Here is a 14,519-nt window from a genome sequence, read left to right as displayed (position 1 = left end):
ACTTCCAACTTTGTTCTTCTTTCTCAAGATTGCTGAGGCTATTTGGGTCTTTTGGGGTTCCGTATAAATTTTCGGAATACTTGTTCTATATCTTGAAATGTGCCATTGGTATTATAATAGGAATTTCATTGAATCTATTGATTGCTTTGGGTAGTATTTGGGGTCTTTTGTGGTTCTATATAAATTTTTGGAATATTTGTTCTAGATTTATGAAACACATCATTAGTATTTTGACAAAAATTGTGTTGAATGTGTAGATTGCTTTGGATAGAGTGGACATTTTAGTAATGTTAATTCTTCCTACCCATGAACACAGTATATGCTTCCACTTATTTGTATCTTTTTCCTTTTCTTTCTTTCAGTATCTTATAATTTGCTAAGTATAGATCTTTCACCTCCTTGGTTAAATTTATTTCTGGGCATCTTATGTTTTTTGTTGCAATTATAAATGGAATTGTTTTATTTGTTTCTCTTTCTGAGAGTTCACTATAGGTATGTAAAAATGCCACCAATTCCAGAATATTAATTTTATATCTTAGCAGGCCACTTTATAAGGCTTAGTGCAGTTAACCACAGAAGGAGCATTGGACTATATCTACTCTTCAAATTAGGGTCTCTGAAAGTTGTGACAAGAGTTTACAGCTATTTTTTAGTAATAAAAGTCTTTGAGACTTGTGAAGTCATAAATTAACCTATGATGAAGGTGCATGGACTAGCTGAAAGATTACTTTGTTTTACTTGGACTACAATGACATCATCTCGGGTTGATAACCATGTCTGTCACATGTTGTTCAGAATTGTGGCTGACATAGGCCAGCTGGAAAAATAAGTGAATTATAAGTTATTTTGGTTTGAAAGATAAAGTCTTTCAAAGCATGGGACCCACCAGGAGTGAGATTAATGGGCAATTCCAGTGTCGCCATTGTTGTTTCCACTGGTCTAGATGATCTCTGACTCATTTCCAGTCTCACCCTGCTAAGACTGTGGTCATGGTTATTTATTTACACTAGAGGAGTAAGAAAGGCTCATAGACACAGTAAGTTTCTGCTGAGTACTAGGGTCCTGTGCACACTGATCAGGTACAAAAACTGCCATTATCCTTGCCAGCCCTCTCCAAGCCCACAGACTCCCTTCCTGCCATCCTCTGGCTATTCAGGCTCCCATCTCTGGCCCTACAGGTACCACACCATGTGCCAACTTCCTGACATCTGAACTAAACTCTGAAATTCCCTGTGTCCTATTCCTCAGGGGCTCAAATGCTAATGCTGGTCTATGTTCAGCAAATATTCATAAGTGTTCTGAGCCAATAAGTTAATGAGGGCCTTCTTTAGAGCTGATATCTTTTTCTAAAGATGTATGTCTGATCAAAATAAGCAAACAAGCACAGTTCTTCACACAAGTACACAATAACAAACTTCAAGCAGATGGCCTGAATGCAGTGCCTCTTGTCCAAATGTGAGCCACTTCCCACAGACAACCTGCATCACAGGGTAAATAACCCTGTGCTGGCACATCAGTTATCAGCTGTGAGGTCACAGGGATTGTGCTTCAGCAGCTAGGTATGAGAAGATGGTGGAAACCTTTTGGGTGGCATACAATATCTCACTTTTTTCCAGAACTTGGTCTTTGCACACAGTGACTCCTCTGTGAAGTTTCCACTCCAATGGACAGACCCATGCTTCTGTTTGATGTACTGGATTGACTCTGGCATAACTGTATAGTTTTTTACTTTCTCCACTTCAATTAAAATGACCTTCATCCCATCCCGAATGAGAGCATTGTAGATAGCAATTTGTTCTTCTGACATGTTCTTTAATATGTCAAAGCCCAGCAGTTCAGGAACTATGATGATGATCAGTCTCCTGCACAGCTTAATGTTTTCATCGATGACACTGGCCACAGCTGTAAATAGAGAAAGAAGGAACAGCAGATCTCATGATTGAAACAGCTCAGATCTTAACACTCTTGAGAACATTAGAAATGGATCTTAAAAAGGAACTTTAAAATAAACATGACTTAGGAATGGATTAACAAGAAGTTTTTATTTTTTCCCTTACCTGAGGACATTTTTTTTGTTGTTGCTTTTAGGGATAGAGGAACAGAGAGAGAGAAACATCAGTTGGTTGCCTTCTCACATGTGCCCTTACCGGGGATCAAACCTGCAACCTGGGTATGTGTTCTGATTGGGAACCAAACCCACAACATTTCAGTCTACGATATGACACTCCAACCAACTGAACCACAACAGCCAAGGCAATGTGAGGGGGTTTTTTTACATTTATCATCTTCTCTATGAAAACTCCCTTACTTTCCCTTAAAAATTGGTCCTTTATGTTCATGATCACATATTTTGACAGTTACTTGTTGGTATTCACTTTCCTCAGCCACTGGTTCCACCCACAGACCATAAACTGCTCAGAACAGGAACTATCATGTCTAGTTTTGTATCCCCAGACTTAGCTGAAGGTCTGGTAAAAGATGATAAACATATTTTTTAAATAAATAGACTTTTAAAGGATAAGAAAAATGTAGTTAGCTTAAATGTCAAAGTAATCTTTATTCATGTTTTCCTCTTGTGCTTTATAGCTATTTAAATGACCAGAATTTAGCCCTGGCTGGTGTGGATCAGAAGATTGAGTGTCAGCTTGCAAACTGAAAGGTCACCGGTTCAATTCCCTATGGGGACACATGCCTGGGTTGTGGGCCAGGCTCCCATTTGAGGATGTGTGAGAGGCAAACAATTAAATGACTAGAATTTATAGCACTAACTAGAACCCAAATAACATACCTTGATGATTTCTGGGGGCAGGAAGGTAAGAGTTCTTGAAATATCCAGATATAAATAAAACTTGGTCTTTTTTAAAAAAAATAAAGACCAAGTTTTATACCCTTCTTACACTTAAGAATAGACAACTACTTCCACTGGAGCAGAATTTTTTCTCTTTGGCTTATTTTAATAACTCTAGGCTCTATTTGTAGAGCCTAGAAAACTATCTGAAAATTATTGAGAACATAGCAGGTACTCAATAAGTATTCCTTGAATAAGTGAATGAGTGAATATTGATATGGTTATGAAATCTGAGCTCTTCCACATGTCTATAACAAGCACTGAACTAAATTATCATTTCCTCATAAAGGATGATTTCATAACTTGAAAAGATCTGGACTGAGAAAGCAGCGTGGTCTCACTGGGGATATGAGTTGCCTATAAATCCAAAGTAGTTAGAAACTTTTTAAAGCAACCCAGAATAAGCCACTACCAAATACTATGAAGTGCTAATTTTGGTTTCCTGGTGACTGGAAAAGGATGTTTAATACAAATTTTAGCCATTGACTCTAGAGCCTTCAAAGGGAGAAACATTCATCCATTGAGTGTCTAATATGTACTGAGCTCCAGCCTGGTCCCTGTTCAGGTTTAAACTCATTTATTTCTCTCAAACAAGTCAGGGAAATATTCCTATCCCCATTTGACAGATGATACAACTGAGGGTCAGAGATATTAACTACACTGCCCAAAGTTACACTATCATTAAATAAGAAGTAAATACCTATTTTATTTAAGTAGGGGAAGACTAGGGTATTGAAGTTTAGGAAATCAGCTTTAAACATGAACTGATTTACATATTCAAACTGACAGAAAATACTCAGCAGTTAGTCTCAAGGACATCAGGGCAAGTGATCACTTTCAGTCTCTTGACCAAGACTATGTTATCCACCACCAGTTCACATGAATGGGTTAACCATATCTTGCTCAAAATGATAGTCACATTATTTCAACCAGGATCCCAGTTATCCTGTTGCAGGGATAAATTTGATGAGAAAAAGGAACTTGGTTCTAACCTCCTCAGCTCAAGGGCTAAGGGCTGGAGAGATGAAAGACTCCTTGCAGTTTTGTGGAGAAGGCAAGCAGAATCCACCATTTGTAAAGTGAAAGAAGAGAAAGTTTCCTTTACTTTTTAAAATTCACTTGTTGTTTCTCTACCTCACTTAAAACATACCTTGCCCAGGAAACTCATCCCTGCCAAATATAAATAACTGATATCCACACTGCCTTTCCAGTACCTCAGGCAGAACCTTCAGAACCAGTGTGTCTACAATATAGCTCCGGCTTTCTTGTTGAGGCTTGGGGTATAAGACGTATGCATCATAGAGCTTCCCATCTGAAAAAGGAATGGCATAAGCTCATGGAATTATTCCTATCAAATTTTTCTTACATTAACAAAGTAAAATCTGAGTTTCTACCATAATGTCCTTTTTGCTTCAGCATGCCCAGTGGCTGACTTGTCAAGCATTGCCACTCTCGGCATCTCATGCTTTTAATAATTAAAATATTTCACTCCACTCTCTTCTTGCTTGATGGTTTTTGAAAAGTCAAGCATAATTTATACTTTTGTTCTCTATAGGTAGGTATTTTTTTTTACCTCTAGCTTCTTTTGGGATTTTTTTTCCTTATCTTTGCTTTTCTGTAATTTGAAAATAATATGCCTAGGTGTAGGTGAGCTTATAAAAGATTGCATAAAAATTATTCAATTCCCTACTTTCTCCTGATATGATATTGCTAAATTTTAAAACTGATCCAAGTGGACGAGTGGAAAAATTAGGCAATCTTTTTGCCTTTGTGTAAGTGCTTTTACTGAATAGCATGAAGTTTGGTGCTATAGCGCTAACATGCACAGAAGACACTAGAAGAAAAGCCGCACGAAACCTATTACATTGATCTTGGAAATGTTTTTGCACACAAGGTTCACTGCATCACATCCTTTAAAAATTAGAACTCATCACACACACAAAAAAAGTTTCTTTTTTTCTGAAGTTCAACAACCAAGGATTTTTTTTACTTTTTTTATTGTTGTTCAAATACAGTTGTCTCTATTTTTCCCCCACTACTCCCCCCACTGACCCCAGCCATCTCCAATTCCAATCCTTGATCCTGCCCATCTTTGGTTTTATCCATGTGTCCTTTATAGATGTTCTCAAAAACCTTTCCCCCTTTTCCACAAGCAAGCAAAATGTAACCAGAGACATTGAAATTAAGAACAAACTGACAGTAACCAGAGGGGAGGTGGAAGGGGAAAAAATGTTTCTTAAGATTGTCCCCAAACTGGCCATGTGCTCTCAGGAGCAACAGAAGGGTTTCTAGGAACAGGATGTAATGAATCCTCTAGTAGTTTGTGCTTTGCTTCTAAAACAAGCTCATCTTTAAAACCTCACCAACATTTGTCATGAACTCTACCCCAGCTTTATTTTATCATTCTTCCTTTGTTTCCCTATGTTCATTGTACCTATTTTTGTTTTGTTTTTAATTGTTCTGCTCTATATAACCTTTCTCCACAAATTTATTTGAAATAAGGTGAGGAGTATATACATTGCTTGAGGAGATTTGTAAACTGATCCTTATATTTTTGTATGCATATGCACATCTGGCAAGAGGACGTATAAAGCATCTCCAAGACTTAACAGAGAGTATACAGAACTCAGGAGCTTTAACTAGGCCTATTGGTAACTCAGTAAAACTGTGAGTTACACACACATAACTAGTAATCACCTATAAAGCCTGACTAATCTATGGGATAAATCCTTTATCATAAGAATGACACTTTATCACAAGAAGGACATCTTTCTCATCTGTATTTGCCATCCATTACTCCACATGTTCCCAAATAACCAGAAATTACCCTCCAGGAAGGCAAGGCTGGAGACAGCATATGGGACTTATCTTCCAATATCATCACTAAGTCACTGTTGAAGCCAGCATTCCAAGGCATATTACAGAATAATTCTCATAGGCTGAGCTGTTGAAAATTTAATCATAAAGTGCACATAAACTTTTCTGGATTAAAAAAAGAAGAAGAAGAAAGAGGACCACTGACTGACTGTAGGTTCCTATTTTCAAATCCTCAGCCCACTGGTTCTGAATTTGGCCTGTGGTTCAGGCTCAGCAGAGGGTGGGGTTCCCTGAACCTCTCCTCTGCTCAGCCTTACTAGCTCAGGGTGAGTCACTATTCCTTTTTTCTCTTCCTGCTAAACTTCACCTCACTAACAGGCAACTTCACCACCCACTCATTACTCATGCTCTCAGGAGCTGCAGTGAGTCAGGGAGTGACAAACATCATGGGGCCAGAATTCTGGGAACACCACCTAAGTCTATGAAATGCCCTTTCAGTCAATAGACAGAGAACAGCCAAGCCATTCGTATCTATGTGTCAGAAAGGATAAGTGGTGGCTCACTGAAGTCTTTTCTCAACCAGATGCAAGCTGGAGCTCAGTCACAAGCAGGCTTACAAGGAGTGGCCTCTGCAGGGACTTTGGAGGCAAACAGAAACCCTACATCTAGCTGACTGTCCCCAGTACCCAAGACTCCTCAGGTTGTACTGAACACCCAAAGCTGGAATTCCACAGCTGAATTTTGTCACCAAAGGAAAAGTAGATTGCTTTCTTTTTGCTCAAGGGGTTCCAACTTTAAATTCTAAAATTTATTGTAGAATCAAGTCCAGGTTAGGCCATCTGTGTTTTATCATACATGTAGGCAACAACTCTGACCATCCTTTTTTAAAAATAAGCAATGCAGGTACTATGTGTAAACAATGCCCTTGTCTGTAACAGGGACTCAAACATGTTTCACACCTATATTCCCCATGTTTCTGCTCTTATTAGCATTGAAAGTCTCTGAACTTGAAAGGTATATGTGTGCATCTCCAAGCATGTGAGCTGTACAGATTCATTTTCAGGCTTCTATTTATTTTTCCATCTAATTAGGGCACTTACAAACAGACTTATTACTTTTTTCAAGGCCTTAATAGAGTATATCCATTCTGAGACAAATACACATGGTTGAGCAAGAGTAAGTTTACAGTTGTTTGTATGGAAAATAATATAATAATAAATAATAATATAAAAATAAATTCATTTCATAAACCTACTTTTGCCCCACCCTGTGTATTACAGAGTTAAAATTACAATGGTATTAATGGGGGGCTCAAATGTTGGAAAATTTTAGTTTAAGGTAATAGTTTATAAGCCTAATAGTTAATTCATGTAAAAATCTATTGTTTCAGAGACTGCAGGAAGGCCCACTCTGATTCCAGGAGGCCACAAGTGATTGACCTTTGTGTTCCAGAAAAGACCATAAGCAATCAAAGTGGTGTCTGAACCATTGTGCTCCAGGGAGATACAGTTCACAGCCCAGGACACAGAGAAAATCACCCAGGACAGGACACAGGACACAGATAAAACAAATCACCAGTCAGTGGATGAAAGGATGTTAGGAAAATTGCCAGACTGCAGCTTTTATCTGATTAACCTCTTTCCTGAATTCCAAATCCCTTACCTACACTTTTTTCCCTTAAATTGCAGACCCCTTACCTACATTTTTACCCCCTTATACAAAGGACTAGCTTGAAAGGAAATGTAAGACAGCCTGTTGGGATACAAACCTACCATCTTCTCAGATTGCTGGCCATCTGAATACAGCACCCATAAAGATTCAATCTCTTTCTCTGCTAATTGGGTCTGGTAGGTGACAGGTAGCACAAATGCCCGCTTTTCTGGTTTTAATGTACAGTGCTCTCTCCTTGGAGTTTCAGGGTCACAGTGAGGCAGTTCTGTGCACAATAGTGCTGACAGGATGCTGACTCCCCCAGTGAAACGGAAACCTCCAGGCAAACCAGCAGGGGCATCTGCTTTGTCTTCCAGGCATTAAGGGAGCCCTCCAGTGTCCCAGGTTCCTGCTCAGAGCTTTTTTGGACTTCACCTCAATTGCTCACATAGCACTGTGTGACACAGGCTCTGATCTGTTTCCTCTCTCCCTCCCTCCCTTCCTTTTCTTCATCCCATAGCTAAGAAAGAGAAAAAAAATAAATACCTTTCTAAGATCACACAGGGAGTAAATGTTGAACTCCAATTCAAACTCAGATCTGTCTCTCCCCAGCCTGAGAGTTAGAGACTTAAGTTTTTTAAGGCACCAAGTATCAGTGCTGTAACCATAGGCAGCAGGTTGCCCTCCAGAACACACATTCTTTCCAGGCACCCATGTGCTGAGCATGCGCCTGGGTAAAGAACACTTTTCTCAAGGAGAAATTGTCTTCTTTTGCTTACACCCTTGGATGTGAGAACCATTCTCACAATGATTGCAGTGGGACCTGGAAGATTTTGTGACTCAGTCACAACCAGCCTGCAAGCCTGATTTGACTAAACAATTCTTGTGGGCTTGAGGAAATCATTTCTCAGAAGTCTGGAAAGTTCCAGGGAGATTTCCTTCCTTTAAATTTGCCAACAACAAAAGGCAAGCTAAGTAAAACATAGTGAAGTATATTCACAATGGTAATACAAATGAGTGAATAGAAATAATGAGGAAATTTTCAGTGTTTCCCCTCACTTACCTTCTATGGTCCCAGTAGATTGAAAGGCACTTCGATACCAAAGTGCAATGTCAATCCAAAAAATATTGTAGATGCACATAACAAACACAGCCACACCTGCAAAGGCCAGAAGCCCTCCTATGAAGTAAGCTAGAAAATCTGGCACTGCAAATGACAGCAAAATAAAATAATAATATTACAAAGTGTCAATTACACACTTATACAGATCACACTACAAATGTCAAATGGAAATATATTAGACATCAATGAGGATACTGCTTAAATATCTCTTTATAGTTAAATAGTAGATATGAGAGTAGAATAATCTGGTCTGACCCATGAATTTTAGAAAGCAAAGTACCCTTGGGAACCTGAGGAGAGAACTTCTGCAGAAGCCTAGTACCCAGAGGAAGATATTGTATAGCTCCAATCTCATGAGAACTGCTGTCAAAACACACATGGCCAAGTCCTACTTAATCAGCACTCAGATGGGAAGCCTAGCACACTGTTGGAAAAGTTCCCCAGGTGGTACTGCCACACATTCTCGATTATGTTATTGAAACTGCTTCCCCCGTTACTCAAAATTGAGCAGCAGGACTCATGTCATAAATAAAGAGCCATTAGTTGCCTCTCTTGGATCTCTGTTGGCTCTAGAAGACTACCAAGAGCCAAATTGCCACCCCAACCTCCCTGTGCCAACAGAATCTGGCTGGGTGCCTGTCTGCAAGACATGGTCTCAGGAAGGGGGTTTGTGTCCTGCTCAGCTTTGTGAGCATACTTCAGAGCAGTTATGGGGAATGTTGTGGGCAGGAGATGATGACCAAAAGCAGAGCCAGTTCCTCTGTAACTCCAAGTCTGCAAAAATGCATTCCTTCCTACATATCTGATGAGAGGAACAGCACAGCTTTCTTCCTTACCACAACCCCAACCTGTGCTGCCAAAGAAAGAGGCTCTAGGAAAAAAAGAATTCAAAAAGGGGAAGGAAGTGAGAGGAAGAGAACTCCTCCTTATTCTTAGAACCCACCAAATACCCACTTTCTTCATGAACCCCTTCCTGACCCTCTAGTCCTCAGTAGAAGGTATGTTTAAGGGGAGGGCCACTTTTCTTTGAATTCTCAGTGCACTTTCACTTCTAAAATATTCATTAAAGAGCTTATCACAACCTGCCCTAGGCCACGTTGCAAGCACTTTGAGGCCAAGACATTACTAACTACTACTGCATGTTTTCAAATAAGTGGCACAATGAAACACAATATGTATAAGCACATTTTGTGCCAGAAATATATCAATCCATTAAGTCTCAGTGCAACTTAGTGGATCTGCTCTGCATGCTGGTGCCTTATTTGTTTGAACCTCTAGTTTCTAACTCTTACATGGAGTCTCCCTTCCCTCCCATTTTCCATGTGTCTTTGCCGTTTCCAAGCTCTTGGAACACCAATGCCACCTCTCCTTTTGGGAGGACCCATGCCTGGGAATCCTTAATGTACACTCAAAGGGTCTTGGTTTTGTAAACGGTCATGATAAGAAGACCATGCCCCCCAAAATTTATGAGATTCAAAAGCTCCTGATAAGTAGACAGGAGTGATGGCCTGAAATTCTTGAATTGGTCATTTATTGCATTTAAGACTGTTGATATCTTTAGTTCTGTAAATGAGCTAAAAGGTGATGAATGGAAATTGAAAATGAATGTGTGATTTCAGAGAGAGTATGAACTTTGAAATTGAAATAGTGGAACACTCACTATTGAGACACCAGATGCTTGTTGACGACACTATAAAGGATGGTGTTTGGGTCCATGTGACTACTACCAGTATTAAACTGAGATAGGAGCTGAAAGTAGTGATTAAAAGAAATTCACAGGAGGTACACCTTATCCAAACAGCTTTCTAGTAACCCTGCTTCAGACAACTAAATAAGATTTAGTCTGGATGTATCTTCAACAAAAATAAGGAAGTCAAATGAAACAGCTATACCCTTACCTCTGGCCACAAGTAAACCAACAAGAGTCTTGGATTTAAGAGGGCAATGTTCATAAGAACTCAGGGAAAACAAAATAAAATGAACATGTCTGAAAACACATTGCATGTGAAATTTGAAAAAAGTATGGATAGAAGCAAAGATAGATATGGTGCGCACAAGTTTCTTTACTGACATACACCAAAGGAGACAAACTACCCTTCCTCTTTCCTGTATGATTGGCAGGTTAAATGATAACAGAATCATTCTTCTGAGCCTGGACTTTGCCTTAGAATCCTTGTGAACACAGTGCTTCCAGGTAGTCAATATCTATAAGACAACACTGACATGAAAATCTATGTTGGTGATTTTCAGCCAAGGTTACTAAACAAAAAACCTCAAACTTCTATGTTGAGGCAGATTTCAATTATAAATATTATAGGTCTTGTGCAGTCTCCAAGGCTTCCCATAGTCAGCTCCCTTCTTTTCTCTGGGGTTGAGGAGACCCTGAGTACTCTCTGTAGCAATTAATTGTACTCCTAATGATATATCATAAAGGAATGCTTATCCATGAATATCAGCTCACACATAAAGGAATTTCCATAGCAGTGTTATTTATGAATAGCTCCAAACTGAAAACAACTCAAATAATGACATATTTGTAGAATAGATAAATTGTGATTTAGTTATTCAATGGAATAAGATTCAGCAATAAAAATAAACTATAGCTACATGCCACATCACTGATACAGCAATGAATCCCATAAACCTAAGAAGCAACACATAAAAGAAAACATACTATAATTCTCTTTCATACAAATTTCAAAATCAGTCCAGTAAGCAGCTGGAAGTGTGGGGCTGCCACATGGGAAAGGAGAATATAGTTGGAGATGTGGAATCACACCTGCACAGAAATGACCATTGAAGCCATGCAAGTAGGGAGATTATCAGTGATGAGAATACAGAAAGAGCAGCACTGATAATAGAACCTCAAGAACAATCCAGATGTGTCACTGAGAGAGAGAAGATGCACAGAGTGATTGAGGGGAATATGATAAAAAATCATTTTCTATGAATGGAAAGCCCTTGAAAGAAGGAAAAATGGACAGTGGTGACTAATGAGCCTAAGGCTTCTTTTACCTGTTGCAACCTAAGAGGGTTTCCCATGGGTCCACATGAGGAGAGGAGATGCTGCATGATCACTCACAATTAAAGCAGCTGGGGACAGAGTGACCCTGGCTTCCAGGTCACAGAAGTGAGGTCAGGGCTGCAAGCTACTGTGGAGATATCCCAATTCATTGCTATCAGAAGGGAAGTGATGGACACTCATGAGGTCAGGAACTTGGCAAGGGAAAAGGCACATTCGATAGCTCCATACACCACCTACTCCACTAATGTTTTATGTTGAGTTCTAGAAAAACATTTCTGGTAGGACTTTAGGTAGGATACATGCAAACACCTGTTTAACTGATTATTCAGAGATACTGGCAAAACCAAGCCCTCTCTCTCTTGCATGGTAAGTAGCTAAGAAAAGAGATGATGGTATCAAGGAGGAAAAACTGTCTTGGTAAGCCACATGTCAACATTCTACAAGGTGCTTCAAACACTTCCACTGATACATTAGGAATTTAAAGCTGTTCTCCAGATTATGATTATATCCATCACTATTTACCCTCTGGTTCTGTTACCTGCAATGGATACTCAAATACTCTGCACAAGGTTAAGAGAGCAATTTGTGTATATACATTAAATTTGAAGGTCTTTGCTTAATATCAGAATTCAGCCTATACAGAAAATTTTACAAATTTACAAGAATGAAATATATATATTTTATTTTCATATGAAATTATTTATAATAATCTAAAAGCACAAATTAGAAGCACATGATTATAAATGTTGAGTAATGAGGTTTAATAAAGGAACAATTCTGTTTTCAAGGACTTTGATGCATAAGACCTCATTGTATATTAATATGGCACTTTCAAAGCATACTGCATTGCAGTGCCCCCTTGATTGCAAGAGTGTTATCAGACATGACATTAATTCTTCCCTGGATTTCATAGTGAGTTTGTTGGTTTACTACCACTCTGCTGTCTCACACCAAACTTGTAAGGTTTTTTATCTTTCCTTGACATCATTTTAAACACTCTGAACAGTATTTAACCCACAGGAACCTTACCTGGAGGTTTTAAAATAAAGTATGCTGCAGACACACCAGCATGGCATGTGAAAGGATGGTCATAATCTTCCATTTTCACTTCTAGAAAGGTTATGTTCACTGTGTAAAAATTATGTTCCTGAACAGAAATGTGGGTTCTGTAAAAGAAAAGAGCCAATCATTAATATGCAAGTCATATTGCACCCAACATATTGTATAATCTTTAGTCTGGAGAATAAAGTTCTTTCCTAGAGACACTGTAGGCTATCATTTTATGCTATGAATACTTCATTGTCTCAATGAGGTGTGTGTATTGTGTAGTTCCCAATTTGCATTATCTTTGGGACAATGTGACAAGGAAGCATGGTTCTGTTAATTACAACAAGGAGCTGGGATACAAATGTTCTGGAGACCCCTTGTAGTACAGTAGGTGAGTGTTCTAGGAACCCATCTGTATCAGTGTAACAGCTGGCGATACAAGAGGCTGCATTCAGCTTCAGTGAAATTTTTGGAGACTCATTCAATTCATTTGCCCATTTCATGATGGGTGATTTAGGAGCGCACCTGCACACACCATGCTGAGTGTTTAGCACAGCTAAAAGCGGCATGTTTTTGACCAAAAGTGGCATGTTCCCCATGTCCCCCCTTCCCTATTCACCCAATCTTGCCCTGAGTGACTTGTTTCCCCAGATGAAAAAAAAGTCCTCAAAGAAAAATTTTTTGCCTATGTGGAAAAGGTGAAAGAAAAAAACAGTGGAAGCAATAAAAGGCATCGAAATCAACAAGTTCAAAAACTGTTTTGAGCCGTGGGAAAAAAATCTCAATAGGTGTATTGTATCAAATGAAGAATGCTTTGAAAGTGACTGAAATTTAAACATGTAAGAATAAATATAATTCTTTATAAATAAATTACAGGATTTTTTGGGTCCCCCCTCATAGACACCATCTTTAGCCCTGAAGGACGTTCTCCTCTCCCTGTCCACTTATCCTAACTTAGCTACACTGCAAGGCCCAACAGAAGTTCTGCCCTCTGACTTAATGAGTCTTGTTTTACACCACTCAATTCATATCATCATAAACTGAGTTCGTACACTGTATCCACTAATGATTATGCACCCCTGCATAATCCCTGTTTTGCTGCCTGTTTTGCAACTTAAGCCCTGAAGGCCTATGGTTCATCATATGACTAACAGGGAATGTGATCAGTTTTAAGCAGCAGCTGACAAAAACTTTGTTGAATATAGGCCAATACTCCATCCACACTTTGCTTTATCTCAAATTATGAGTTAAGGGGTATTGATAATCTGAGCATCTCACACTTCTTTGCAGCAGTTGCTTGCCCACATGTAACACTGAGAAGTTCTTTGAAAGACAAAGCCAAAAGTAGTAATGAGGAGGTAGCGCAAACCACCTAAAAGAGCCTTGCTAACACCAAATCACTTAAATGGAAAAAAGGTTGCTAGCTTTCAGAGAATCCAGAAAAACACCTACTCGATTCCTTCTTGGACTCGTTTGGACTCTTTGTAGTAAATATCCACCAATGTGCTACTGACTCTCCAACATCGTAGATTTGTATTATCCCTTGTGTCTGTTATGTTGCAGTCTACAATAAGGGTAGAGCCTATAAAAATCAAATTCACAAAAATTAAATAAAAATTCTACCAGAAATGACCTGGTTAACAAATACATCTTGTTTTTGAGCCTTGAATGCCTTTTCATTACTAAAAATATACTCCTGAGGTCAATGTTCATCTACCTTACTGGACAGAAATAACATGTAAGCTTGTAAGGTTACATGTAAGGTACATGTAACCTTGCAGCCTTACCAGTTTTCTTCTACACAGATGTTTACATTTTTTATGCTAGTCTAATATTTTGATTTTTTGTGAGTTCTTCCACTGATTTTGTGTTTCAAAAGTACATCATTCTAACATTAAATAAATTTTGTCTTTATCTTTAAATCATCAAAAATGTATTTTGTGTCCGATATGAGGTAAAGAATAAACAAAATATACTGCAAATTTAACAAGTTATACCAACATCACATA

General features: G+C 38.7%; 1 protein-coding gene across 3 annotated transcripts in view; it reads right to left on the bottom strand.

Moving 5' to 3' along the window:
- Window positions 1–491: 491 nt before the first annotated feature.
- Window positions 492–14,519, bottom strand: part of IL1RL2 (interleukin 1 receptor like 2) — a 40,121-nt gene continuing 26,093 nt past the window's right edge. For all 3 annotated transcript variants that reach the window (XM_045828036.1, XM_045828037.1, XM_045828038.1), the window contains 5 exons: window positions 13,963–14,092; window positions 12,493–12,629; window positions 8,379–8,522; window positions 3,999–4,160; window positions 492–1,902 (listed from right to left, as the gene is read on the bottom strand). In XM_045828036.1, the coding sequence (XP_045683992.1) occupies window positions 1,556–1,902; window positions 3,999–4,160; window positions 8,379–8,522; window positions 12,493–12,629; window positions 13,963–14,092 (920 nt within the window). In that variant the 3' untranslated portion in view covers window positions 492–1,555. The remainder of the gene's footprint in view (window positions 1,903–3,998; window positions 4,161–8,378; window positions 8,523–12,492; window positions 12,630–13,962; window positions 14,093–14,519) is intronic.

Source organism: Phyllostomus hastatus, unplaced genomic scaffold (assembly GCF_019186645.2).
Source record: "Phyllostomus hastatus isolate PE091 unplaced genomic scaffold, TTU_PhHast_1.1 phas_scaffold_78, whole genome shotgun sequence".
Classification (NCBI taxonomy): domain Eukaryota; kingdom Metazoa; phylum Chordata; class Mammalia; order Chiroptera; family Phyllostomidae; genus Phyllostomus; species Phyllostomus hastatus.
Note: the sequence above shows the minus strand (reverse complement) of the source record. Positions and strands in the feature narration are given on the sequence as shown.